The sequence below is a fragment of the Exophiala spinifera genome (genome assembly GCF_000836115.1).
Source record: "Exophiala spinifera strain CBS 89968 unplaced genomic scaffold supercont1.3, whole genome shotgun sequence".
NCBI classification, from domain to species: domain Eukaryota; kingdom Fungi; phylum Ascomycota; class Eurotiomycetes; order Chaetothyriales; family Herpotrichiellaceae; genus Exophiala; species Exophiala spinifera.
The window spans coordinates 2197420-2223273 of NW_015622515.1; the positions used below are offsets into that span (position 1 = coordinate 2197420).

The 25854-nt window shown below is 50.7% G+C and overlaps 12 protein-coding genes across 12 annotated transcripts; 5 read left to right on the plus strand and 7 right to left on the minus strand.

The window, feature by feature from the left end:
- Nucleotides 1–539: 539 nt before the first annotated feature.
- PV08_04538 (uncharacterized protein) lies at nucleotides 540–1310 on the plus strand (the record flags this gene model as incomplete). Its single annotated transcript, XM_016378885.1, has 1 exon — nucleotides 540–1310. One exon carries the CDS (start codon nucleotides 540–542, stop codon nucleotides 1308–1310), a length of 771 nt encoding a protein of 256 aa, XP_016237562.1.
- Nucleotides 1311–1890: 580 nt separating this feature from the next.
- On the plus strand, nucleotides 1891–2823 carry PV08_04539 (uncharacterized protein; the record flags this gene model as incomplete). The annotated part of the gene is made up of 1 exon (XM_016378886.1): nucleotides 1891–2823. The coding sequence occupies one exon, from the start codon at nucleotides 1891–1893 to the stop codon at nucleotides 2821–2823; it is 933 nt and encodes a 310-aa protein (XP_016237563.1).
- A 657-nt stretch (nucleotides 2824–3480) lies between these two features.
- PV08_04540 (uncharacterized protein) lies at nucleotides 3481–5487 on the minus strand (the record flags this gene model as incomplete). The annotated part of the gene is made up of 1 exon (XM_016378887.1): nucleotides 3481–5487. One exon carries the CDS (start codon nucleotides 5485–5487, stop codon nucleotides 3481–3483), a length of 2007 nt encoding a protein of 668 aa, XP_016237564.1.
- A 3583-nt stretch (nucleotides 5488–9070) lies between these two features.
- PV08_04541 (uncharacterized protein) lies at nucleotides 9071–9635 on the plus strand (the record flags this gene model as incomplete). Its single annotated transcript, XM_016378888.1, has 2 exons — nucleotides 9071–9350; nucleotides 9439–9635. 2 exons carry the CDS (start codon nucleotides 9071–9073, stop codon nucleotides 9633–9635), a joined length of 477 nt encoding a protein of 158 aa, XP_016237565.1.
- Nucleotides 9636–10240: 605 nt separating this feature from the next.
- On the minus strand, nucleotides 10241–11238 carry PV08_04542 (uncharacterized protein; the record flags this gene model as incomplete). Its single annotated transcript, XM_016378889.1, has 4 exons — nucleotides 10241–10571; nucleotides 10634–10753; nucleotides 10834–11064; nucleotides 11114–11238. 4 exons carry the CDS (start codon nucleotides 11236–11238, stop codon nucleotides 10241–10243), a joined length of 807 nt encoding a protein of 268 aa, XP_016237566.1.
- Nucleotides 11239–14203: 2965 nt separating this feature from the next.
- On the minus strand, nucleotides 14204–15343 carry PV08_04543 (uncharacterized protein; the record flags this gene model as incomplete). Its single annotated transcript, XM_016378890.1, has 1 exon — nucleotides 14204–15343. One exon carries the CDS (start codon nucleotides 15341–15343, stop codon nucleotides 14204–14206), a length of 1140 nt encoding a protein of 379 aa, XP_016237567.1.
- A 1019-nt stretch (nucleotides 15344–16362) lies between these two features.
- Nucleotides 16363–17969, minus strand: PV08_04544 (uncharacterized protein; the record flags this gene model as incomplete). The annotated part of the gene is made up of 2 exons (XM_016378891.1): nucleotides 16363–17461; nucleotides 17542–17969. The coding sequence occupies 2 exons, from the start codon at nucleotides 17967–17969 to the stop codon at nucleotides 16363–16365; spliced, it is 1527 nt and encodes a 508-aa protein (XP_016237568.1).
- Nucleotides 17970–18349: 380 nt separating this feature from the next.
- Nucleotides 18350–19872, minus strand: PV08_04545 (uncharacterized protein; the record flags this gene model as incomplete). Its single annotated transcript, XM_016378892.1, has 2 exons — nucleotides 18350–19722; nucleotides 19773–19872. The coding sequence occupies 2 exons, from the start codon at nucleotides 19870–19872 to the stop codon at nucleotides 18350–18352; spliced, it is 1473 nt and encodes a 490-aa protein (XP_016237569.1).
- Nucleotides 19873–20706: 834 nt separating this feature from the next.
- On the plus strand, nucleotides 20707–21549 carry PV08_04546 (uncharacterized protein; the record flags this gene model as incomplete). The annotated part of the gene is made up of 1 exon (XM_016378893.1): nucleotides 20707–21549. One exon carries the CDS (start codon nucleotides 20707–20709, stop codon nucleotides 21547–21549), a length of 843 nt encoding a protein of 280 aa, XP_016237570.1.
- Nucleotides 21550–22366: 817 nt separating this feature from the next.
- Nucleotides 22367–23194, minus strand: PV08_04547 (uncharacterized protein; the record flags this gene model as incomplete). Its single annotated transcript, XM_016378894.1, has 1 exon — nucleotides 22367–23194. The coding sequence occupies one exon, from the start codon at nucleotides 23192–23194 to the stop codon at nucleotides 22367–22369; it is 828 nt and encodes a 275-aa protein (XP_016237571.1).
- A 618-nt stretch (nucleotides 23195–23812) lies between these two features.
- Nucleotides 23813–24541, plus strand: PV08_04548 (haloacid dehalogenase, type II; the record flags this gene model as incomplete). Its single annotated transcript, XM_016378895.1, has 1 exon — nucleotides 23813–24541. One exon carries the CDS (start codon nucleotides 23813–23815, stop codon nucleotides 24539–24541), a length of 729 nt encoding a protein of 242 aa, XP_016237572.1.
- Nucleotides 24542–24777: 236 nt separating this feature from the next.
- PV08_04549 (uncharacterized protein) lies at nucleotides 24778–25797 on the minus strand (the record flags this gene model as incomplete). The annotated part of the gene is made up of 1 exon (XM_016378896.1): nucleotides 24778–25797. One exon carries the CDS (start codon nucleotides 25795–25797, stop codon nucleotides 24778–24780), a length of 1020 nt encoding a protein of 339 aa, XP_016237573.1.
- Nucleotides 25798–25854: the final 57 nt, after the last annotated feature.

Consider the following 25854-nt stretch of genomic DNA (forward strand, 5'->3'; position numbering starts at 1 on the left):
ATCTGAAACGTCAACAGGGTGGAGGAAATGCCAGTCCCTGAAAGATTGACATGGACATGAGGCAGTGGACTGGAAGCACAGAGAAACAGGGGAGGAGAGAAGGGGGGAGAGGCAGCCAATGAGGCCGGATACATGAGCGCCGAGAGGCCTTCGAGGCTTGAAACAGGCCCAGAGAAGCCTAGTGGGAGCCTGGTGAGCTCCAAGTAACATCGGCGCACGGCCTTCCGCAGGCCTGTGTCCAAGATGCTGCCTTGCCTGTTCCAGCCTAGCAGCCTGGCTTTCTCCTTGTTATCAAGTTATCCCAGTATCTTTTTGACAGCCTGATCCTTGCCGTTGGATGCCCGTTGTCGCACCCTGTCTCTGCGATCAATTTTATTTTCATTGTATTTCAGATGCATCAGAGTGCTCACCGGACTCGCATGGGAGGCCCGCACGTGGAAATGTTCTACAATTAGCCCTCCCTTGCACTATTCTAGCGTGCATGGGCTGAACTCGAATCCCTCAGGGACAACCTACCTAGCTAGTGTGCCCTCACCGCCATGGCCAAGCGGTCGCGCGACTCTTCTCTTGTTCCCTCTGACGACGGGGACAGTTCTCAGGACGATGTCGAGTCTGCGCGTCCCTTGAAACTCATCCCTCACGACATGTCTCCCGCCAGCGCTGTGATGCAATGTTCTTTGCCCCCTCACCGCGAGGCAGTCGAATTCTCGTCTATTGAAGATTTCGAGTCCCATTATGCCAAGGACCATAGCAATCGTTGTGCTTCTTGCGGCAAGAATTTCCCTACTGCTCATTTCTTGACTTTGCATATTGACGAGAACCACAATCCTTTCCGAGAGGCCCTGCAAGCCAAAGGTGAGAAGACTTATGCTTGCTTTGTCGAAGACTGCGACAAGAAATGCTCCACGCCTCAAAAAAGGCGTCTGCATCTCGTTGACAGGCATCTCTTTCCAAAGGCGTACAACTTCCGGATTGTGGACAATGGCATAGATAAGTCGACCTCAATGCTGCGGGAAGGGCGCCGTAGAAGAGTTTCCACTGCCACGGAGCCTGCGCAAACGGGCCCTCATCAACGACAACAGTCGAGGGCCGAACAGCTGTCAACAAACAAGCTTGGCTCTTTTGTTGTGGCACCTGAAAAAGGTGGGAGGGAGTTGACCGGCAGGACACGAGATGGCAAAGCAAGCCCACATCTCAAATCGCGCGACAATGTCTCGGATGCCTCCATGAATGACCTCGAGGCGTCTATGTCATCGCTACAGTTTGTACCACACAGTGTTGCATCTCGGCAACGCAACAAAGACAAATAGGTACACTAAGAAAGGCAACTTTCCTCCACTCTACCGCTCAACCACGAGGAGTTGGGAAGCCCATCATATTGACCAACTATTTGATCACTTCGTGTGGGCCTGGGTATGTCAACGAGAGGAAGTGTTAAAACTTGAAGCCGCCGTCTTTGCGCCCAGACCTCGCCTAGACGAGTCATAGTCCGAGGTCGGACTTGGATACCTGAGCTCAGCTGCTCAGTATCACTCCAACAAAGAACTCCAAATCTGAGCAAGAGGCGAGGCTCCCGATTTTCTTTACCGTCCAGGCTGAATGTTGGCGAAAGCCGGGGCAGCATACCTCCCCTTTGTACCCCCTCATGAGATGGGATGCCGAACCCATGTGCGGGGATTTTGACAACCCTCACATCTTACAAGCATAAGGGATAATAAAAGTCTGCCGAAGGAAGTTGTGCTTTCTTTGAGCCTTGAAATCTATTAACGGAGGCAGTCAGGTGTTCTCTGAGGTGGTCTCCGATTCCGCTTTTGGCAATTGGGTTGAGATCAACGCCCGCTATATCATTGCAGGACTCGTTTGTTTAGGCAGCGCAACCAAGATCGAAGGATGGCGACTGTTACGGTACACGCACTCGGCGCGGGCCATATCACAATACCAGAGCGATTCTTCGTCGTCCCGAATGACCCGGAGGCCAGACGGACCGTACCGTCACTCTCATTCCTGATCCAACACAAAGATGCAGGCACTGGAACGGTAACACGACTGGTGTTCGACCTTGGCATAAGGAGAGATATCAGCCTCTATCCGTCCGCATTGAGGTCGCATCTCGACAGCCGACAGCCACTTACGACTCATCCCGATGTAGTAACTTCGTTGGCCTCGGGCGGTCTCAGTCAAGAGCAGATAGACTATGTGATGTTTAGCCACGTTCACTATGACCACGTTGGTCTACCCAAAGACTTTACTAGCGACAAGACAAAGTTCATTATCGGCTATGGTGCCCTTGACCTTCTGACTGGAAAGACAAAACACGACCTAGGCAAGCACATGGTGTTCGAGTCCGATCTCCTTCCACTTGAACGAACGATGGAGCTGCCTCCTCCAGACACCGCTGGAGACGCCCAGTTCTCATGGAAACCACTGGCGTTGTTCCCGCACACCATCGACTTTTTTGGTGACGGCAGTGTCTTTGTCGTGGATGCACCTGGCCATTTGCCGGGACACATCAATCTCCTGTGCAAGATCTCAGAACAGCCCACCAAATTCGTGTACTTAGCAGGAGATGCGTGTCACGACGTCAGGCTGTTGTCAGGGGAAAGGGGCATTGCGACATGGAAGGATGAAGCCGGCAAGATTTGTTGTATACATGTTGACATTCCCACAACCATGAAGACTCTGGCTCGGTTGTACGCTGCTACCAAGGAGGGGATCAAATTGGATGGCAAGGATCCCGCTTCAGTCGAGGTGGTGTTCGCGCATGACTTTGCTTGGGAGGAAGACGCGAAGAAAAATCATAGGTTCTGGCCAGGAAAATTGTGAATAGAGTACAACCAGAGCACAACCAGTGCTAATGTTTTGAGACTGCGCAACACAGCCTGGATGTGTTACAGCAAAGGTTCCAACATGCGATACAGCAAAGAATTGCAGGCCTAAGTTGTAATTATAGTAGATTGGACTATGTTTAATTAATTTAATCCTGACGTTATCGACCATAACTGATCCAAGTCCCAAAAAAACTGAACGGCAAAAAAGAAAAATGGAGCTCGTGGGAGCGAAACGAGAATTGGGGTTTTTGTTTAGATTAATGTCGAGATATCTCGAGAAAGCGAATTTATGAAGGATAAATCAATGACTTAGCGCTTTTAGAAACTTGGCAGAGATCTTTTCTGCACTGTGGGATTGTGTATGCAATCATTAGGAAGTTATGAAATACTCTGGACAATCTGCAATGACTCTACTGCAAAGACTTTAAAAATAATGGCCGGAGAGCCTCAACTGTGCCGTCGAGCAGATCGACAAGCGACTCTTTAAACTATTGATGAACTCCAGGACCCGAGTAGCCCTCTCTCCATTTTCTCGGCTGCGTGCGCTCGCTTCGCAAGGATCTTTGGCTCAGGATAGCACATAACGGTAAAATCGACGGGGTCGATTATGGTGGAAGGGCTTCTTGTCCGTGCCCCATGTTCCAGTCTCTACTTAAGCCTGTTCTTGAGTCGTTTGTGCCAAACTTGAGCTTTCTGAGTGCCCAAACTCCGCGTGTGCCTTCAATTCTTCCTCTGTCTCGAAGATTGCTTTGCAGCCTTTCTGCTTGCAATGCCACGTATAGTGAACAGTCCTCAGGTGTGTCCACATGTCGCTTTCGGTACGAGAAAGGTGATCGCATAATGCGCAGACAACGTCGGGAGGAAAATGGCGACGGAGGTGACGTATATCATTTGGTCGACTGGTTCTCCGAGCGTTTTTCTCAGTATGCTTCAAAATAATATCTGGCTTACTTGGGCACCAGGGGCATCGGCGCTGGCTTCTATCTTTGCAGTTGCTCAAGACAAGCCATATGTGTTCGCACAGTGACTTGGTGCTTTCGAAGGACTTTTTGCACCGACAGAGCCCGCATTCCGCCTCCAAAGGACACAGCAGCCAATTTTTATCGTCCCGCTGGATAGCCACTTGTCTGGTATTGCGTCGTTGGTTACCAGAGACATTGGCCTGGTCAGAAAACTTCATGAACCATTTCTGCCCGGCAGCTGAAGATCCGGATACGCCATGCCCCACAGAATGGGCAGTGGTCATTTCCAGAGAGGTAGCAGGGACGGGCTGTGAGGGGTGAGAGGTATCGATCTTATGAGGGACAAGATCATTCTGAGCTAGAGGGCTCATGAGCTTCTTGAGACTGAGAAGCGAGATGTGAGAAAAAGGATTCCCTGATGGCGCAGATTCATAAGCTCTGAAGAGTGAGCCTGACCATGACACTTGAGACTTGCTCATTGTGGCCAACTGCCGATATAAGTCTGGCAATTGCGCTAATTCCGTACGATTTCTGTCTCGAATAGCTAAGGTTAGAGCCTCATCATTCGCAGCGGCAGTTTCTCTAGACACCAAGTTCGACGAGACAGCAGCCCAGCGAATCTCAAGAGCTCTCAGATGAACATATTCGATGTGCTTGTAGACGATGGAGGCTGAGGGCATTAAAATGAAGCAGAAAGGACACTGCGCTTTTCTCTTGTCTTGCAGAAGCTTTGAGTTTGGTGGACTGAGATGTCGCAAAAGGTGATAGATGCCGTCAGCAAGATAAAGGTAATTCCATCTGGCAATACCGGCAGGGCACAGTGGACAGGAACGGTCACCAGGAGACACAGTGAGAATATTTTCGAGAAGGTGATGAACTAGTTGGTCAAGTCGCAAGTAAGTTGCTCCGCAATTCCTCTCAGGACACAGTAAAAAGCCACCTGTCTTTTCAAGACGATGCCGCTGCTCTTCTTCTTGTTTGAAGATTGGTTGAAAATCTGTACCTCCTGACCGAATAATCCGCACAACCCTGGTACTTGGGTCCATATGCGGCCTAAGCTGTGAGGAGGTAATGTCAATTATGCTAGTGTTGCGCATTTGTGTCATAAGAACGCGGACTGATAGATTACCCTCTCGCTGGTAGAGCTTGTTGTAGGCTGTGACAATCCATTGGCGAATCAATTGATCAGTGTTTGTGCCCAAATGGCTGAGGTCTTTGCCTTCCAGGACTTCACAAATCGCTTGAACGAGCTGGATCACCGAGTATTGGCGATACGATCCGAAACCTTCGTGTATTAGGTATTCTAGCCGTAACTTTTCCAAGTACGGGGCGAAGAAGTTGACAAAGCCATAGACGTTGGTCCAGAGTCCATCGATTGTGCTCACTACTATGAGTGTAGTTCCATCTTGTGATCTTTGAGTAAGGTCTTCCAGAATCTTGCGAAACGCCGTCAGCTGTATAGAGGAAGCGGTGCATTGTTCGGCATTGGTATTTGAGGAAACGCCATTGAGAAGGATGGTATGGATCTCCGGAACACAGGAGCAAAGATGAGTGTCGCGATGTGCAGCCACTGCAAACTCGGCTAAATCTTTGTTTCTGTCATCCAGTCTGTCTAGCTTCGCCTTGTCACTGTGACGGTCGCTCAATCTGCTGACGGCGATGACAGCACGAAGTCTGTCAGACTGGGAATGGGTCATCTCGAACCGAAAAGTGCATAGATGCGATCGCAAGACACCTGCATGAGACAAGGACGAGAGGGGAGAGGAGTTGTAAGGGGGCAGGAGAATCGAGTGGTTTATTGACCGGAATGTTCATAATCGACGGCGTCGATTTGAAGAAGGTGCGAACATTGTGATGATGCTTGGGTTTCGGAAGTAACATGGAATGACTGTGGTCGGGAAAGACCCACCCAACGTGCAAGATAGGCGTGGCGAGGATGTCAACTGTCGTTAGAGAGAATTGTTGATAATTTTTTTAAATTCCATCCGGCTGGGCGGCATGGCTGGTTTGACACGACTGACCGACGAGCAGGTACCAGGGTCTCGACATGGTCTCGGTCAACAGCCCGAGGGTCGATAGTTGTCGTTGAACAGTTTAAGGTCATATCCAGGACCATAGTTCCAGTGAGGTCGCTGCTTGGAAAAGTTGAAAGGATTTTGTGAGTATATAATTCACCGATGTGCAAGATGAGCGGTCAGAGCCACGCGCATTGATCTATTCAGGCAGCACTGAGGGGGTATTCAATACCTTTCGGGAAAATCATTGATCCGAGGCGTTGAAATTCTTTTCGAGTATGTTCAAGTTGATAGAGCCACCATGGCGTCGGTTCTTAAAACGTACAAGAAGTCTGAACCCGAGCGGTTCAGATATCAGTAGTACGCGCCCCCGGGCCCCTTGACAGGCCCTATTTCCAGGTGGAACGGCTGGAAGAGATGAGGAAGGAGAGGAGAGTGAGAAAATTGGACAGTTTTAAGGTCGTATCCAGGACCGTACACTTCCACTGAGATCGTTGCTTGGGACTGTGGGCAGTTTTTCGAGTATGTTCAAGTTGATAGAGCCTCCATGGTGTCGGTTCTTAAAACGTACAAGAAGTCTGAACACAGACAGTTCAGATATCAGTAGTACATGCCCCCCGGAACCCTTGACAGGACCTTATTTTGCTCCCGGGATGTCGGCGGGATAGAGATGAGGAAGGAGAAAAGAGTGAGAGAAAATGGACGATTGATGCTCGAGTAGTGGTGATTTTAACATGCAATCATTCAAAGATGTTGCCGCAAGAGGGGCTGAGCCCAACTGGATCCCGCCGAGGTACGACATCAACCGCGGGCCGTTGTTGATGAAGGGGAGATGGTGAGGAGCTGGCTCAGTTGATTCGTGCCTGCTGAGACTCACTCGTTGTAAGTGTTGAGCTACTGTTGATGCCGAGTAGTGATTGGTTTTAACATGCAATCATTCAAAGATGTTGCCGCAAGCTGGGACACCCCAACTGGATCCCGCCGAGGTACGACATCAACCGCGGGCCGTTGTTGATGAAGGGGAGATGGTGGGGAGCTGGCTCAGTTGATTCGTGCCTGCTGAGACTCACTCGTTGTAAAATGGGCAGTTTAACGTCATACCCAGGACCATGGTGAGGCCAGCTGGAGAGCTGATCGGCGGACGATGTGTGAATGTCGGGATCTTGAACGCGAGTCTGAAGGGTCGGGATGCATGCGTGGAACGCGAACAAATCTCGCCTTGAGGCCGCAATATGACTTTGCTGAGATATCTTCCGGTATGAGGCGCTAGCGAGAGGAGGAGTGAGAAGTGGGCAGCTGTGAAAAGAAGACCGCTCGATGTCATGTTGATGCAGACGCGTTGTCGGCTGAACAAGTTAGACTTGCGACACGCTTCTCGGCATAACAAGCACACTTACCATCTTTGACGAAATGAGTGGCTCATTGAACACTTTTGAAATTGGACTGTGGCCTCAAAATGCACTTCCACCCTGATTTTGAAAAAGCCATACTCAGTCCCAGCAAAAATGCTGCACACTGGGGCAAAGATTCGGAGGAGCGTTGATCTGGAATTTATGCCATTGGACACCAGTGACTCAACCGATCTGAAGATGGTTTGGATTGACGGAGTAACAATGTTGTAACGCTGCCATAGGCAGTGAGGTAATCGTCCCCGTCGTCGTCATCGTCGTCATCGTCGTCATCGTCGTCCTCGCCATCACCGCCGCCGCCGTCTTCCATGTTTGTTGAGAGCATCGGCGAGCGCAGGAACACGGTGAGATGTAACAATCATTGTTCAGACAGTGCCCTTAGAAGTGTTAAAAGGATGGATGAGCGCCGACCAAGCGCCAAGCATTCGCGCTAACCATAAATGGATGTTAAGCTACCGAAAGCGGCAAGGTCATCACGTGGCTAGTTAGAACTTGCACTAAGGTTCAATATTTTTATTTTTAATTTTCACAATTCCTTTCAACAATCACCAGCATCAGTGGTGTAAGTTTTCCGAAAAATTCGAAATTTCGAATGATTTCAGATTTCGAATATAAGCTAATCTGAAAACAGTTAGTGGTAAAGTGAGTCTTGGAATCACGTGGCCTCACATGTGGTCAGGAAGCTAACATATGATCAAGATCCATCGTTGCCAACAACTTTCGAGTTTCGAATTCGATGGGCCCCGTGTTCGAGTGAGTTGCCCTGGCACATTATCCATGTAGTAGACCATGTTCTAACAATTCCCAAGTTCACGGCTGATGCAAATCGCTATTTTCTTTTTTTTTTCTTCATGATTGTCTGGACTTGGAGTAGTCTTAAAGGTTAAGTAGAGATAAAAAACTGATTATAAGCTATATTATGGCAATTTTTTCCGTGTCTCATCTTGCGAATATTTGCTGTACTACTTGACTCACACATCTGGCTGTGTTGCCAATGTCAAAACATGGGGCAAGACAAATACTATGGATCAACATTAATCCGTGCAGTGTGCCTTGACGCAATCCGTGTGTCGACACCATCAACAAGGCAATCGGTTTCGGTTTCGACGCGGCTTGTGACGGCCACGAAGGAAGGAATCATCTGCAATGATGAAAGTAGGTGTTTCACATCTCAACTCTCAACTACGTAAGATACCAACGGTATATATCTCCTCCCACACGTCTACCTTGGAACCCTAAACTCACCCAAAAAAAACTCAGAGAAAGAGTTGTTCGTCATCATCACCCCTGACTTTGTCGAAGACAAAACGAACAAAGGCCAACCGATTCAATCAGTGTCCTACAAGTCCTCGCTTGCCGAAAGCAACGCTTCGCTGATCACAGGTCGTAAACGTGTGAGTGGACAGCTAGCTAGACGAGCGCTGTTTTCCACAAAGTCGAGCATGGATGGCAGTCAGCTATTGATAGCTATTGTAAATAGGTTATAAGACGATATAGTGTAGCAAAGATCAACCAGCACTGTCAAAAATGATGAATTTGGCCGAAACTCGACGACGGGGTGGATTGGGAAACCTCGGGACACCGTCAAAACCATCCTCATAGGGGTGTATACGCACGGAGTACAGCATGTAATTATTTCTCGTGGGTTCCTCTCGTTTTCGCAAGGCTACGGGTCATTGGAGGCCTGACTCGTAATTCCGAGATCCACCGGATTTTGGATCGAATATTCCTCCCGACGACGATCAAGCTATTTAAACACGCCGGACAATCTATCATCGAACTTCAGTGATTTAGCCCTCTTCACCTCTACTGCTTGTCGCTGTATAGACGACTCAATCAACAATTACCACGCGACCATGGCGATGCCACTCGGCCTCTCCCCAGCCACGTCCTTCGCCGCTCCGGCGGGGTTTCTCGCCTTGAACTGGTTCTATGCATACGTGGCTCTATCCAGCAGGCCGTGGAAGCAAAGCGTCGGCATCGACCACAATGGTAGCCCACGGCAAGACTTGAACAAGTACGCCGACGCCTATATTCGCGAGGGCAAGATGACTCGTGCCCAGCTCGACCGCATTTACCGCATCGAAGCTGCCAGTGCAAATTCCACGGACGGCTTTGCCTTCTTTGCGGCGTCGGGTGAGTTCTTTTCCCCCGGACTTTGAGGCGTAGCATCGTTCTGTGCGTGTTTGCTGCATCATCTTTGACTGACATCTTGCGTACGTAGTCCTCTTCGCACTCGTCGCCGGCGTTCCTGAATCGTCACTCATAAAGGGATGCACTACGTACACCGTCGCAAGGCTGGTGTATGGAGCCGTGTACGTGTTCGTACCCCATGATGTCTACAGTCAGCTCCGCGGAATTGCTTGGTGGACGTCGAATTTTTCTTGTCTGTACCTATTGTGGAAGGGTGGGCGCGGGTGAGGGTGTCACACATGGTGCCTAGGAGGATGCCATCTCAAACTGCAATGGCTCTATTGGCTTTCCTATCAAGTTCCTCGCCGTTTCTAGAATGAAGATTGAAGAGAAACCGACGTCTATGGAACCAAGGGGTTTCCTCACCTTTTCTTGGCTCTTTGGGCGCGGCAGAATGAACCCTTCAGAGGTGGTGTAGTCACACGGTCACACACACTCTATCCTATCATATCCCTCCCCCCATTCATCAGATCATCGCCCTCGAAGATGGAAAGACTCACGCCAACTTCAGAAACTCACTCCAGTTTATATGTAGCATTGTTCAAGGCCGTCGCCCCAGTACTTGTGTAACACGCCGAGAGGAGGAAATATTCTTGGTGACTGTATCAGGAGAATGTTATGGCCGTCTCTGAGGGAGAAGAGGAAGAGACGGATCTAAAGTGAGTAACTGAAAGTGCCTTCTTTGAAAACTCATCCAAGCCCAACAGGTGACAACCCGCCCCCAGCTGTAAAAATCGACTGTCCTCGGTTAAAAACAAAACACTACGGATCATGCGGGTAGAATCAATCAAGCAAAGCAACAACAGGAGAGAGATTTCTCCAACCCCATCCGGTCACCATGCCGTATCCGAACTGACAGTAGGTTGAGTCTCGTCCTTTCCAGCCTGGTCCCACGTGGTACCACCACCATATTCTTCCCACTTCTCCTCCTTGTCTCCGTCTGCTTTGGCGATAACGCCCTCGAAATCAATAACGGCAGGCTCGTAGTATTTAGACTGTCTCATCCGAACGAGACCAAACCGACCCTCAATCGAAGGATCCACCACCTGTACGCCATACTTTTTCTCGCCGAGGGCACGGGCGAAAGAACGGGGGACGTCGACGGATTTTGCGTGGAACAACTGGAGGCGATCAACCATCCAAATGCTGATGGATTTGGCTCGACTGCTTGCAACCACAGAACGATTTCGCAAACCCAGAAATCCGGCCTTACAGCCCAAGGTTACGTCCACGATGACGATGTCATAGCCTTTGTTCCATCAGCCTTGACGATAATGAGCTTAGGCCGCTTCGGGTCGTCAAGTATCATCTTGTCCTTCATGGCAAGATACACGATGTATTGAGCGCTGTAGAAACATACAATCGCTACTGTCAGGTCGGGGAATTGCTCAAGGCACGTTATCGCTGTATTGAGGCCCACACATACCATAATGACAAGCGCCATTCTTGTAGGATTCGATGGGCAGGCTGTTTGCACTCTGCAAAGGTAAACTTGACTCCACCTAGGAGCACTATGTCATTTCGAACTTTGATGATGCCGGGATTGCGCCTGTAGAGCTCGTACTTGTAGTGACTTTTCATTTTCGTCTCGGCCGCTTGGACCACCGCCAAAGCGGCAAAGAAGTCTGGAGTCACTTTGGGTAGGGTGGTGTCTTCGCTGGCAAGCTTTAATTCTAAGCAATTCACCTGGCGGACACCAGACCGACATCGCACTCAAAGTTTTGGGTTGTACCACTGGTTTCCACCGCATGCAAGTAAGGATAAGGATATTCGCCGAAGCGATATAAGTAATGCCTCTCATCCACTGCAATTCGTCCGAGTGGACCGCCATAGCCTCCTGCAATTAAAACTCCACGCGAAATGACGGAAGATCATCTCCTGTCTTGAGCCTGTTCATCTACTTGTGATCGAAGACCTCCATATAGTCTGCTCGCTGGTGCTGGTGACCATGTGTTAAGTCCCCTTCCCGGGCCAAGTTTATAGAGACGAAGTGCATAGAGATGGAGTCCTCCATGGTGGGAGACATCGAGTATCCGAGACTAGGTGTACCAGCAGCAAGCAATTGAGCGTCTTCGGCGAAATCCAGAATTATGTCCCTTCGCTTATGAGCTTTGGTAGTGCTTGTACAACTGAGGATTGTCGTTGAAGGTTTCGCTGCAGTAATCACACTCGTATGCGTTGTCCTTGGTTTTATTTCGAGCCGGCAATGATCAGCGAGGTGCTGTTTCATGAAAGTGCTGTTGATCTTGCTGCCGCATTGTTCGCATGTCACAACTCCAGACTTGTCGTATGATTTCATGTGCTGAGCCAAATCGCTTTTGGTGAAAGGAAACTTGTCATAGTCACTCTCTCCGCAGAGATATGTGGGAGGCAGATGCCGTTGGATGAAATCCACCCAATTCCTGGTAGCTCGCCATTGGAAGTCGCGCGGTTGCACCGGGCAAGTGACACACTTCTTCTCTCTCTTACAGTGGTCGAGAATATGTTGATGCAATAGCTCCAAAGTTGTAAAATCCGGACCGAGTTCCCGGCTGGTGTGAACAAGACTGACTGACGAGCAGGTACCAGGCTTTCAACGAGGTCTCGGTCAATAATGCGAGGGTCGATAGTTGTCAAGGTCCATGGATTCGCAGAGAGAAGATAGAAGCAAAGCAGGATTTAGTAGAGAGGAGAGGCGGCCCCATCAAGGTGTTTGGATTGCTATTTCATCGCTTTGTTGATACATTTTCTAATTCCATCCGACTCGGCGGCATGGCTGGTGTTAATACGACTGACTGACGAGTAGGTACCAGGGATTCGACGTGGTCTCAATAATCACTGAGACCGTCGAGTTGTCTTTAGACATTTTAACTTCATACCCAGACGGCGACGAGGCTAGGAGAAGGAATCTCCAGGAGGGAAAATGGACGATATTTAGACAATATTCGAATGCAACAATCTCCGAGAGAAGTGAAGTTTGCCCCTAGATATGACGGATCTAGAGCGAACAGAGGGAAGAATCCGTTTGTTGAGTGAGGTTCCAATCCATGTGAGCAGCAAGATCTGATGACGATTGGTCGGGTCAAGATTGTCTGCTCTAACAGCCTCTGTGGCAGGAAGAAAATCTTTCATGGGATGGAGAGAGTACTTCTGACCACTTTCAAAACCCACCACTGTGACGGGGATGTCGACATAGTCATGTCGATAACCACAATGTCGAACATTGATGCATGTATTCAGTCCGTCTGACCGATAACGAGTGAGCGTTGTGGCAAATCAAGGAGATATGGTGCGTTGTAGAAGCATACAGTGGAAACAAAGGTGCGTCGGTCGAACTCAGCAACCTATTGCATGATCAGTCGGATTTCCGTTCGTGTCGACTCATGCAGGACAAGTTCCTCATATGCTGTCTTATTCAGGATCTCCATAATGTCTGGATCCATACGGTATTGAACCGTAAGAAGGACCGCTTCTGTCCCATTTGCTATAAGACGCGTCTGTAGAGGTAGACTAAATTGTGTTGACAGATGGGACATATGCACCACAGTAGGTGGTGATTGTGAAGGATCTCCGCACAAAATCTTGCCGACAGCATTTGGGTACTCATTGGGGATAAGTTGTCCATGTTCCTCATGATTCCAGGGTCCATATGAAGCACCGATACTCTCTGGTCAGCATAGCTGAAGAGGTATCACTGCCATTCAAGCGAGCCTAGAACGTACAGATTTCGGTATCATGCTGCTGGGAGATGGTTGTGATTTCCTTCCCCTTCTGAATCTACCTCGAAATCCAGAGAAGGCCGAGGGGAATGCGACACGAGTCCAATGGAATATTGATATATATATTTGGCGAGAATTGATGATGGGATTGTCAAGGTCCGAGTCGAGGCAGGGGAATTTGCTCCTGCCCCTCTCGAAGTAGGTCAACTCTGACTGCTGGATGAAGACAACAAAAGTGAGAGAGCGAGGACGGGGGATGGGTGGTTTAAATAGGGTACAGAATGCAGCAAAGTAGAATGATCCGGCTGAGCGTCCGGTTGGTGTGACAAACAGGCACCAGGGTTTCCCCAGGTGTCAGAAATCATGGTGAAGCTGGCTTATTGTCTCGGGAAAAGAATGTAGAAGAAAGAAAGAATGAATGAATGAATGTATGTCGAACAATAGAGATCGAATCACGGTGAAGGTCTCAAGCAGAGCGGGCGGTTTCAGATCGTTTGCGGTGGGACCTCGGACCAACCTTTGTCACTCCAAATACTGAACGGAAGTTCAGTGTTACTACTCGATACTGCCACTTGAAGGTGGAGAGGAGCGATGTAACTGGACTGCAATAGTTATGCGTTGTTGGTCAAGTGTTTGGCCGCCTGTGAAGAGAGAGGCGTGAACTGTGAGACACCAGAGTCCGGCGGACGATTAAAAATTAAAGACCTGAGCCGAGGGACATGGGCCTTCTTCCATCCCTGGCAACTCAGCCGACGTCAAGTTACAAAACTCCAGTCAAGTAAAGCGAAACCCGTTTATGCCCGGTGCTGGCCACGTCTGTTCTTTTCCTTTTCCTCTGACCATTACTGTAAAGTCTATCTACATTCAAGAAATCAAACGCCCGTTTCTCTAAGTCAGGGCTCAGAGGAACGGCTGGTCGGTACTAGTTGCTTCACCACTCTCCCATTACTTCCTCTTTTCGTTTGTGCCTGCGCCGTTTTGTCTCTCATCGTCAAGCGACCGAGGTGATGAGCAGGCAACCGTTCAGACACTATTATTGACGACGTCCTGCTGTTGAAGCATTGGTTCAGGTGAAGGTTCACTCCCTTTGCCGCTGCCTCAAGCCCATTTTCCGAGCAACGCCATGAGTCCAGCACCGAGCAGGACACAGATGAGCATGAACACCAACCTCTTGTTATCCTTCGTGCGCAAGGGATTGAACAAGAAGTCCCGGGCCAACAACTCCACCAAGCCAGTATAGATCAGAATACCGGCGGACATAGAGTCCAAGACTCCCGAGACTACGTTCGCGGTGAAACTGTTGGGGTTGTACGTCGTTCGAACACCGAGACCGATGGCGATGGCGATGGGCGTGGTCAGGCCATAAGCCGTACACAGGGCCCACGGCAACCAGCTCCCTTTCCGGAAGGGGATGGCCGACATCCTCGCGCCAATACCCAGACCTTCAAAGGACTGGTGGAACACGAGCACAGGGTACAACGTATTGAACTCGTCTCCCACGACACCGAGGTTCAACCCAATCACGACAGAGTGGAAGATGACACCGAACTCCAGGATCAGAAACGCCGCGATCTGCTGTCTGAACGAGTTCTTGCGGTACTCCGAGTCGGCGTCGCTGTCCTGCTCTTCGAAATCCTCCAAGAACCGCTTCTCGTACATGCTCATCTTGCGTCTCTCGTCGATACCGGCGGCGTCTCCTGTTTCTGCGTCCTGAGAGGGCTGCGCATGGCCGTTGGGGTGTCCGTCGACATGGCCCGTGACTGCCTCCTGCAGATCCGGGTCGCTCTCGAAGCCATATTTGACTTCGACATAGCGCTCGGCGCCAAAGTCGAGCAGAAAGATCATGACGACGCTCGTCAGCACAATGGCCGGACACCACGAGTAGTCGGCCCATGCGCCCGTCATGCCGACGCACGTGTTGGGTCCGATCTCGCCGTAGGCCGGGTCGAGAAGGTGGATGAAGGCGGTGGCCACGATGACGCCGGCGCCAAAATACCGCGCGAAGAGGTAAACGTACAGCGGGATGTGGAGGCGGGGGGACCGTTTGGCGATGACGGGGAAGAAGGTCGCGGCCGTCGAGACGACGAGGATGACGAAGAGCGCAGAGATACGTGCGCCCAGTTTGCCGTTGTATTCGTTGCCGGAGGCGGCGAGCGCGCAGACGACATCTCTGGGGTCGGCGGTCGAGAGGTTGACGTTCTCGGGGTTGAACGCCAACGTCACGCTGTTGGTGGCCATGCTGATCCCGGTCTTTGGTTTGCGTGTTTCCTTTGTCTTTTGTTCTCCTTGGTCGAAGGCAAGGCGACGCGATATCAGGGTACGTGAACTTTCGGTATCAAAAAGTATCTCCGGGGGCCAAGTAAAAGTCAAGCAACGGCCAAGCTCGTCAAGTATACTTATACTTTTCTTTTTGTCTTCGTATTCGGAGATCGGGAAATGCGAAAACGTGCAATCTTATATGCATCCAAGACGCCAAGGTGAAAAGAATGGGAAAAATCAAAACGTGGATGCCAGGGGGGCCCTGCATTGACTGCGTTTGTACCCTTTGCGTTGGTACAGTAGCAGTAGTACTCGCAACTCAAAAAAAAGTGAGGACCTTAAGCAGGGCACATACACTCGCTGCTCCCACAGAGAGTTGGGGTTCCACTTTCTCACGCGAATTGGTGTCCGACCACTGAGAGAGTTTCTTAGTTTTTGAGAACCTTAGCCGTAGCAAGGACGCTATCCGCATTGACTTCGAACCAGGGTGTATTGCGCATGTCCACCCTGCCGTGTGATGTTGCTTTGAGTGAATACGGCACGAGGCACGCAACTGAGGACAAGCCGTGAAGCCGAGCGCGGAAATTCACTTACCTGTAATCGGTGGGGATGGAGAGGGTCCTCTCTCCGAAACACATCGAGTAATTCCATCAACTTTACCGCGCTGATGGGAAGCGCTATCGGCAAGGTGTTACGTAGCAGAGACAACTGCAGTTACGAGAGACATAGTCCTCGTCGGACGTCGATATGAAGATGACGTTGTTTCGCCGTGTGCAAGAAGAGTTGTGGTGGCGCCCATGAGAAACATTAAGCACCAAACATAAGCATCACTTCCCCGTTGCTTAATTGGTCCCGCCAAGCCCCTACCGAAAGGGGGCGTTCAGCCTCGTTGAACCGCGCGCGCGGCCGGCAAAGCAAAGCCATTCTTTTACCAAATTCCAACCCCTGGGTACGAAGTACTTTTCCACAGTACAAACAGTAGCCTATCGACTTATTTATTACCTCTTGGACCGACATTTCTCTGCGCCGCATACGCACTTGAGGTTCATGTTTGTGAAGTATCCCTCCCCGTAGTCCGACGTCACCTCCTCCCCAAAGTTGATGTCCCTTAGCGCTTGAATCAGGATTACCTGCCGTTGGCCGATCGTGGCAAATGTGTACGCGGCGTTTGGCTCGCAGCTGTGGTTGATGTATCGTGTCCAGTTGCCATAGATTGCCGGATCAACGATCAGATTGACAGGACCTCCTCCGGCGTCGCCGTTCTGCCCGGCGCCTTTCCTCCTCTTCGTTTGACGCCTCTGGCCCACCTCCATCCCAAACACATACATCTCTGTCCTGTACCGGGACACGTCTCGCAATGGGTATATCTCTCCGATGTACTCGCCCAGCATTGCACCCTTCCTCAACGCCTGCAGGGCACGGACACCGGTGCCCAGCTTCTCGGTGTCGAACAGTTCGACCAACGCGTCAGGTTGGCCGTTGTGCCTTTCGTAATAGTCCGACATTGTGCAGGAGCAATTCGCCGTCTTGTCGCAGGAGTAACATCTGCCCTGCGCATTGAAGCGCGGGTCTCCGTTCGCTTCATCCGACAGCTTTGGCCAGTCGTAAGTGTCCAGCACTCTCGACTCGGCCATGTCGACCTGCCACGCCAGTTGACGGTCGCCAGTCGTCGGCCGCCCTCCTCCATTGAGGCGGCCGGGGACCCTCCGCCCGTAAAAGTCCTCCTTGTCGAGGTCGGAGTTGTATTGGTATTCAAATTGACATCGTCTGGCGGGCTCTTTCCTCTTGGGGAGCACCCAATGGTGAGGGACGAGGTCGGTGGGATGGTGAAGCTGGTCCAAGTCACTTGCGCCAATGCCAAAGTTGTGCAGATCGATGTTGTTGCGAACGTGCTGGTTGCCTTTGAAACAGCATTTGATGAGGCGGTCGTAGTCGGCTTCAGACGCCCTCGACGCCCTCCCCCAGTCTAGCTTCCTTGTCTTGGCCACCAACTCTAAGCTGGATGAGAACTTTTTGATCTTGAGGAGCACGTCGCCCCATTTCGGCAGTCCTTCGGTTTTGCTGTCGGCATTGTCCCTTTGGATGGCCGCCCGAAAGCTTCGCGAGTGACAACAGATACTTAGCACAACGAGGTTGGGCGACTTCATGAAATTGACTAGCCTTTCGGGATGGCTTACCTGAAGATCGTCGATTGCACGATGAACCGCCTCCTTGTCTCGCTTGCGGGAAGGCTGGACTTCTTTAGGGTTCCTTTGAGTTCATCAGCAATGTCTTTGGGGTAGAGGTCAAAGAATCGCAAGGTTCTTGCTTGCCGGATCAAGTCTTGAATCTCAGTACGCTCCAGGGGGCCGCCGGGGGAAACAGCAGCACCAACTATCTCGGCATATAGTTGGATCATGAACTTGTCAACGGCCTCAGCGGTGTCCGAACCTTGTTTTGACCTGCGATGACCTTTCAGGCTGTTCTGATAGTCGATGTAGCGTTCCGTGGGTTTCGAGCGTCGTGTTCCTCGACGCGGGCCATTGCGAAGTGCCTGGTCGGAAATGACGTGGTTCTCGTTTCTGCTTGTGGTCTTTTTGGTCTGTCCTCGGGTTGTTGGGGCCATTGTGAGAGTCTTTCAGATCTTCCTAGATTTGTGAGTGTAAAAGGGTAGAGCGCACCATGTGTGATGAACAACGAGGATTGAGGGCGGACGGCCAGACGTTTAAGGATATAGGCCGGCACGCCAGAAATACGACTCGAAAGGCTGTATTGAACGGCCATTGTGAAAAGTGGTCCAAAAATACCTTGAACTCTGTGGGGAACAATAAATGTATGTATGAATAGGTGCGGTACAAAGGGAAATGAAGAAAGAATGAACTGAACTCATTGTTTATTCACCCGCCGGCCTAATGATCAGCAAACTTGGAAGTGACAACCGTAAGAGGTTCGGCAGAAACATTCGTTGTGGAACGAGTATGAAAATGTCATTACCAGATGGGTATCTTAAACAGTCTCGATATACCTCCTAACCTCCCAATCGGTCACGGCTTCATCCCATAATCTGCATTCATGTTCTCTCGTACCTCCGTAGTGTTCGACGAATTCGTCCCCGAAGACTTCCCGGGCCACACTGTCTTTGGCCATAAATCTTGCGGTACTGTCTCTGAGGTTTTTTGGCAATCTCTCGCCTTTGTCGCTGCTACCTCCAACATCCTCCCCTTTACTGAGAGGAGGAAGCGGGATTTCCATCTTCTTCTCGATACCTCTCCAACCCAGAGCAACAATTGTGGCAAGCACCAGGGAAGGGTTTGAATCAGCACCACAGACTCTGATTTCAAATCTTGTTGCCTTTGCTGATGCCGTGGGAGGTGCAATAAGTCTGATTGATGCTGCTCGATGCTCTAGACCCCAGGAGACGGTGACTGGAGCCCAGAAATTCTCCACCAGCCGCTTGTATGAGTTTACTGTCGGCGCGATCAATGGCATCACATCGGCGAGACCGTCCAGCAGTCCAGCGAGGAATTGTCGACCTAGATCTGAGACGTATTCGAGGTCTTTGTACGGTGGATTTGGGTCCTTCTCGCCCCGGTAAAACAAATTCTTTCCCGACTTGTCGACAATTGAACAATGTACGTGCCCGCTGTTGCCCGGAAGACCCTGCTTGGGCTTCGCCATGAACGTCGGAGTGATGCCATATTTGCTGCCCATTGCCTTGACAACGTATTTGAAGAGACTTGCTCTGTCCGCCATCTCGGTAATTTCACCAAACTCGAGCGCAGCCTCGAACACCCCAGGCCCAGACTCTGTGTGCCAACCTTCGACATTGCATTTGAACTTTTCACAAGCGTCAAAGATGCTGTAGAACCAGTCTTGGTTGTGGATCGGATCGGTCAGTGAGTAACCGAACATGCCCTGGGTGAGGTGTGGGAGAGCCTCGACGGGGTTGGTCTGAAGGTAGGGAGCTGTGGTTGCAGATGATAGATGAGTCGATTGTATCGAGGGGTCTTTAGGAGCTCTGAACGTGAAGAACTCATACTCGGCGCCAGCCATGGCTCCATAGCCAGCCTTGTGTAGCTTCTGGACCGCAGTCCGCAAAAGACTCCTGGGACACGCGCTGATAGGTTGGTTCGTGTCGGGATCGTAGAAGCTGACGAGGAAGAAAGGCACGTTGTCCTCCCATGGGATGCGCCGGTAACTGCTGAGGTCTATCTTTGCGACCAGATCTTTGTATCCATTCTCTTTATTGCTTATCTTCAACTCCCGGAAGTAAGTCAGATCGTGCATATCCCAACCGAAGACGACACTGCAAAATCCAAACCCATCTTTCGCGACCGAGAGGAACTTCTTCTTCGAGACCAGCTTACCCCGAAGGATTCCTGTTTCAACGTCAGCAGCCGTATGCTATTCAAAGAAAGCTGTGTCATACCATCTATGTCAATGCCTGCGAGCTTGATCTTGGTATCAGAAGCCAGAGCAGTCTCCAGATCGTCCAAGGTCAGGAGTTCTTTGTTGCTCTGGCCGGCCATTGTGAAGGATACCGAGTACGAAGCTCTAGGACCACCAACAGCTTTCTCTTCGCGGAAAGCTGGTGTTGGCACATAAAGAGAGCACGGACAAAGGCGCAGTTGCGAGGTGGGGGACTGGCACGAGAGTACCGAAGCGAGGATGATGGTGACGGGGTTACAAGCACAACCCTACGGCCACAAGTTACGTAGCGAGTGGAGTGAGTGGCTGATAAGGCCTGGTAAGTCCAAGCGATGCCACGGCAATAATTCGTGGCAAGGCTGTGTTAGGTATTGGATTCCGGGGACTTCGGGGGCTAACTGGGCCTGTAAATCGCTGGACACTGCCTATAACTCCTATTGTCCGGGGGTGTGCCTGGTAGCCTGAGCAAGGGTCGTTGTTCCGCGAGGCCAATATGAACACCGGGATGTAGAGAAGCACCGTCCCTCTGGGGATTGACGTTCCTGAATATCACTGTCCCAAGCCTCGAGAAGCCACCAACGGCGCCTGCAGCAGCTTCCGCTCCAGGTGGATATCATTCCCGTAGCCTCACGGATCGTACTACTTATACAAGCAAAGCTCAGATCATGGGATCCAGCCAAGCGGTCACAGTTCGGGATCTATGGTATGCATGTTTCCACACCCGGCAAACCGTCAAATCTTTTATCTACACTCTATCTCGCGCCCTTCGATTGCCGACCTACGTTCAGGTGATCTTCTCGTGAACAGCGGCTGATTGCGACAGACTGGCAAGAGACACTACCAGGAACACGTCATTGGCATAGTCCGTACAGACACGCGAGGCACAAGTTTACGAAATTTCGTTGAATCCACGATAATCACAAATCCCAGCGGACATGGCCGAATCACGTCAAGGTCGTCTTGCCGGCAAGAATGCTATCATCACCGGTGCCGCTGGTGGCATCGGTCTCGAAACCACCATTCTCTTTGCCCGTGAGGGCGCTTCGGTGCTCATGGCCGACATTTCCGAGCCCGCACTTGAGCGCGCCCTGGCCAAGGTCAAAGAACTCGTCCCCAACGCTCCACGCCTGGAGACGATCAAGTGTGATGTTTCCAAGGAATCCGACGTGGCCGCAGCCGTCGACTCTCAAGATGCCCACGGCGGTATCGATATCATGTTCAACAACGCGGGCATTATGCACGCCAAGGACGACGACGCCGTCAACACGCCAGAAGCCATCTGGGACCTCACCCAAGCCATCAATGTCAAGGGTGTCTGGTACGGCAGCAAGCATGCTGTGCTCAGTATGCGACGACACAAAAAGGCCGCCGGGAGTGTCATCAACACCGCCAGTTTCGTGGCGTTGATGGGCGCCGCAACCCCTCAGCTCGCCTACACTGCTTCCAAGGGCGCTGTGCTCGCCATGACGAGGGAACTGGCTATCGTGCACGCACGAGAGAACATTAGATTCAATTCCCTGTGCCCCGGCCCACTAAACACCCCGCTGCTGCAGGACTGGTTGGGCGACGATGTGCACAAGAGACACAGACGTGAAGTTCACTTCCCGAGTGGTCGCTTTGGAGAGGCCGTTGAGCAGGCTCAAGCTGTGCTCTTCTTGGCCAGTGACGAGAGTAGCTTTGTCAATGCGACCGAGTTTGTCGTCGATGGCGGTTTGAGCAGAGCTTATGTTACAGCTGAAGGACCCGCCCCACCAGCTCCCTTGAACAATGTTCGTTAGAATGCAAGTCTCAGTGGTCGGGAGGCAATCTCATCGGCGAGGATCATTGTTGTGAGGATATGTTAAGGGAATAAGATTTCTCTGGTTTACATTAGACTAGTTTTACAGATGGCGTTGCTACCAAGAACTCGCAACTCTTGTTACGCCCGTCCTTTATGACAGGTGCTTCTGATAACGGCATGACATCTCAAGAAATATCAGCCTCCCTTCATGGAGTTTCGTAGATCAGAGCTCCAAACGGATAGTACCGATAGAGTCCCTCCACCTTGGACCACCTCTTCCAGATGGGACCGACATACCTGGTTAGGTGGCTGAGCAAATCAATCATGCCCGTGAAACGGTTTGGGAGCCACTTAGGAAATGTTGTTCGTAGCAGTGAACACCGAGTAGTCGACCAAAATTGCTGGTGATGTCTCGGCCTGAGGATGTTCAGCCATAGGTTTTTATGCTAGAAGAGCTGTCTTCCCATTAACGAAGACTTCACCAAACTCGGGAGTCTTCGTCGCCTGATCGAGGCAGTGCGATCTTGGTGAAGTCAAGGCTTCTGTGCCGAACAATGACTCCAGAAAGACCTGGCTGCGGTCTGCAAAGCGTAAAATTCAGGCTCTTGATGATCGATTACGCCCGAAGACATCGTACCACACTTTTCTGATGATTTGCGTAACTTGTTCCATATTCATCGTCCTCATCCCACGGGATGCTGAGACCACACAGGTTGCCTAGGGATTGAAGTCCATAAATTGATCAGTGTCGACATGATACCCAGCCTTGTCTGTTGTAGGGTCCAACAATGAGTTCAACAAGCTCATTATCAGTCTCATAAAATAATGGTCCCCAGTCTTTCAATATCTTCTCCACCATTGGAGAACGTACCATGAGAGTCAAATTTGACTTTGGGGCCATTCTCCTTCAAAGACGCATTTATTATTCCTTCCAAGGTCATGAGTTGCCTGGTGGCAGCGAAAGGATAATAGAATGCTCGGCTGATACCTCGGCCTAGAAATGAGAACACCCCCCTGCGTGTGGTGTCGCTCTCCTGTACGAACTCTGGTATTTCCAACTCATGAACCCATGTGCGATCTACACGCAGCTCGTGAGGAGCGATGATATACTGCTTCGGTCGTAGGAAAGGTAGAGGCCGTCGTACCTGTACTAATAGTTTGACACCGGTGTCGGAGTTGATGAGCCTCATCGATTTGACCAAGTTCAGAGGCCGCAGGAGGGCTATGCCTCCGACAGCTGTGAATGTGATTATACCAAGTCGGTGTCCGACTCTGACGACCGTTGGAAGATCCGAGTCCGGGTCATATAACCACAGATTGCCAAAGGCCAAAGCCGCCGAAGTCACAAAACATGACCCCGCAATAAACCAAGAAGCACCGAGAAGAGCGGTATGCGAGGGTGCCTGGTATATCATCTGCTGCCCAGCAGCTAACAGTTTTGCGCCATAGTATTGTTTGTTCGCCTGTTCCGGAGTCAAGGAAGGGTCTATTGATCGTTGCTGACGTTGCGGCAGAGACGAGGGCTTTCGAGAAGGAGGAGGTATTTGCGTGGCTCTAGTCCGAGGAGAGCTGGCGAAGTGACGAAGAGTGCCAGATCCTGCAAAGCAAGAACGGGAGAAAGGACGACTGAGGTGGGCAGGCATGGGTAAGGATTGCGACGGAGCGGATGCGCATGTGATTTAGTCCGAAAGAAGGGAGGATCTGGCGAATGGAGATATCGAAGTTGCAAGAAGTAATTGTACAATACCAACAACGAAACGAAGAGCGACAAATCGTACACCAGCAGAACTCCTGGTTTCCTTACACAATGTGTATGCTTGTGGTGCTCCGATGCTCGTAACTTTTTTTTGGAGAGCTTGAATGCGTGTTTTGCGGAGGGAAAGTGAAGCGAGCGAGGAACACCATCGTAGTTCAACCATCTGAAATCAGGAAGCTGAATTTTTCCTCAGCCTCAAAAGAACCAAAAGATACTAAATCCCTCATATTACAGAGTCAGACGACACCAAAGTGCATTGCCTTCGACAAGGATCGAGATTGCGACCCTGGCATCTACCGGACCTAGATCTTTACATAATATACGCGTATTAATAAGGATGATCTGCAGTACTGAATACGCGGTCCCTAGTCTGCAAGGTATCGCAAACAGAACTAATAAAGGGAGTGAGGGAGTGATGTGACTTGGGTGTTGAACGCTTGCCAACTTGACTCGACAAAGTCACATAGTCTTACGACAGAGATCTTACTGACACGCACTATTTATGATGCCAGACACAAAAATCAAAGCCGTCTTCTTCGATTTCATGGGAACATGTCTAGACTGGCACAGCGGCACAATCCAAGTGTTCCCCTCATCCATCAGTCAAAGCGAGAGGTCGAAGCTCGCTTTAGAATGGCGCCACGACTATTTCGATGCCAACGCAGCTCGACTGGCCGCTGAACAACCCCCAGAAGACATTGATATTACGCTTCGTACGACTCTGAATGCATTGCTTGAGAAACACTCAGAGTATAAGATCAGGTTTGACGAACAGACCAAAGACCGATGTATCACCGCGTGGCATTCGATGCCAGCTTGGCCAGATGTAGCTCCGGCCATCGACAAACTTAAAGCTGCAGGGTATGAGATATTCGTCTTTGCGAACGGAACGCCGCGGTTACAGCTCGATTTGTGCAAGACATCGGGATTGAAGTTTGATATGCTGTTCTCTAGTGAACTATTGGGGGTGTATAAGCCTTCGCCAGAAAGCTACCGCAAAACACTAGACTTGGTCAAAGTGAAGCCACAGGCTGCTGTCATGGTCGCTGCGCATGCCTATGATACCCGAGGGGCCAAGGAAGCTGGGATGAAGACGGTCTACATTCATAGATGGACCGATGACATAAATGAGGACATGGAAGTCGTTAGACGGGAAAATGACTTCTTCCTGGAAGACATGACGGATCTCCCGGCTGTCATTTCACAGATGTCAATACTTCGTCATGAGCAGTGATGCCTGCGAGTATTTGCACAGAATAGTCAGGGGGACAAAGTAACCGGCGGGAGCAAGCTCGATTCACCACACTGAGAGCGTTGACCCTTCAGACAATCATGGAGCTCCACGTCTTCCAATGTTACAAGCTACACGGCTTGACTTTCTTCCGACCAGGTCGTTACGTGGTATTGTCCAAGAATTTTTACAGCTTTTCAAGCCGTAGGCCCGAAAATGTGGATCTGACAAGCTCATTCTCAAAGATGCATGCCGTTCTCTTCGTCTACCTTCGCAGGATCAATGCCCGCTTCGTGCTGAAGAGCCTCCAACATCCGTGGAGGGACACTCTGAGGGTTGCCTTGTTGGATCACGCCAAGAAGCTTCATGAAGAAATCTTGTCTGAGTACCTCCATCAAAATATCTCGTTGATCGATCATATGAGACGCAGCATAACGTAGTAAGCCACCGTAAGGCTGATCATCGGCGCCTCCGTCCGCGAATTTCGCTTCAACCGCAGGTAACGTGGTAGTAGATATTGCAGCCCAATCGTAGTTCGCCAGTCTTGCAATGCAGTCGAAAAGTCTAGCCTGTGATATTGTTACAAGCTGCATCCCCTTCTTCGTCTTGACATCCCGCTTTGAAACCCGGAGGGACGTCCACTCAAACAGGATTGAATAGACCTGGGGATCTGTAAATATCCGTCGCCACAGGAGGCCTTGCCCCTGCACCTCTGCCACAGATTCCCTTGTCGCTAGTACTGTAAAGCTGGTATGGCTGTCCACGGCGAGGAGGGCCTCGATGGCTTCCAGACAGCGCTCCGCAACCTCCGTGTTTTCCGACGACAGCCATGTGGTCAGCAAGCATTGAACTAGTGGGGAACTCGCGGCAACAAATGAAGCACCGCTTGGAGAGTCGGCTGCTTTCCGCAGATACGCCAGACACAAGAGCTGTACAGATATGGAAGAGGAGGTCAGGCCTTCCTGGAGCTTTTCGGCGGAAATTGTATTCTTCAGTTCATCGAAGGGAAGTAGGGAAACAGTGCGTTCTAGTAGTCGAGTAAGAGGTCTGGGTTCCTGTTGCAACGTTTGAAGAAGCCTTTCGCCTGTTGCTAGAAGTCGCCATAAGAGGTCTCTTGAAGTTGACGCGTCAAGCGATCGTTCCGCTCGCCTCAGCAGTTCTTCATCCAGAACGACAGTGGCAGGCTGTGCCTCAACCTCGGAGAGGTGAGAAAAGACCTGAGGAAACAGGACGTCCTTGTTCTCACTTATAGTATCCATGATGTTGTGTCGTAAGAGAAGACTGAGCCTGGCCAGCGTCTGCAGAACATGGCACTG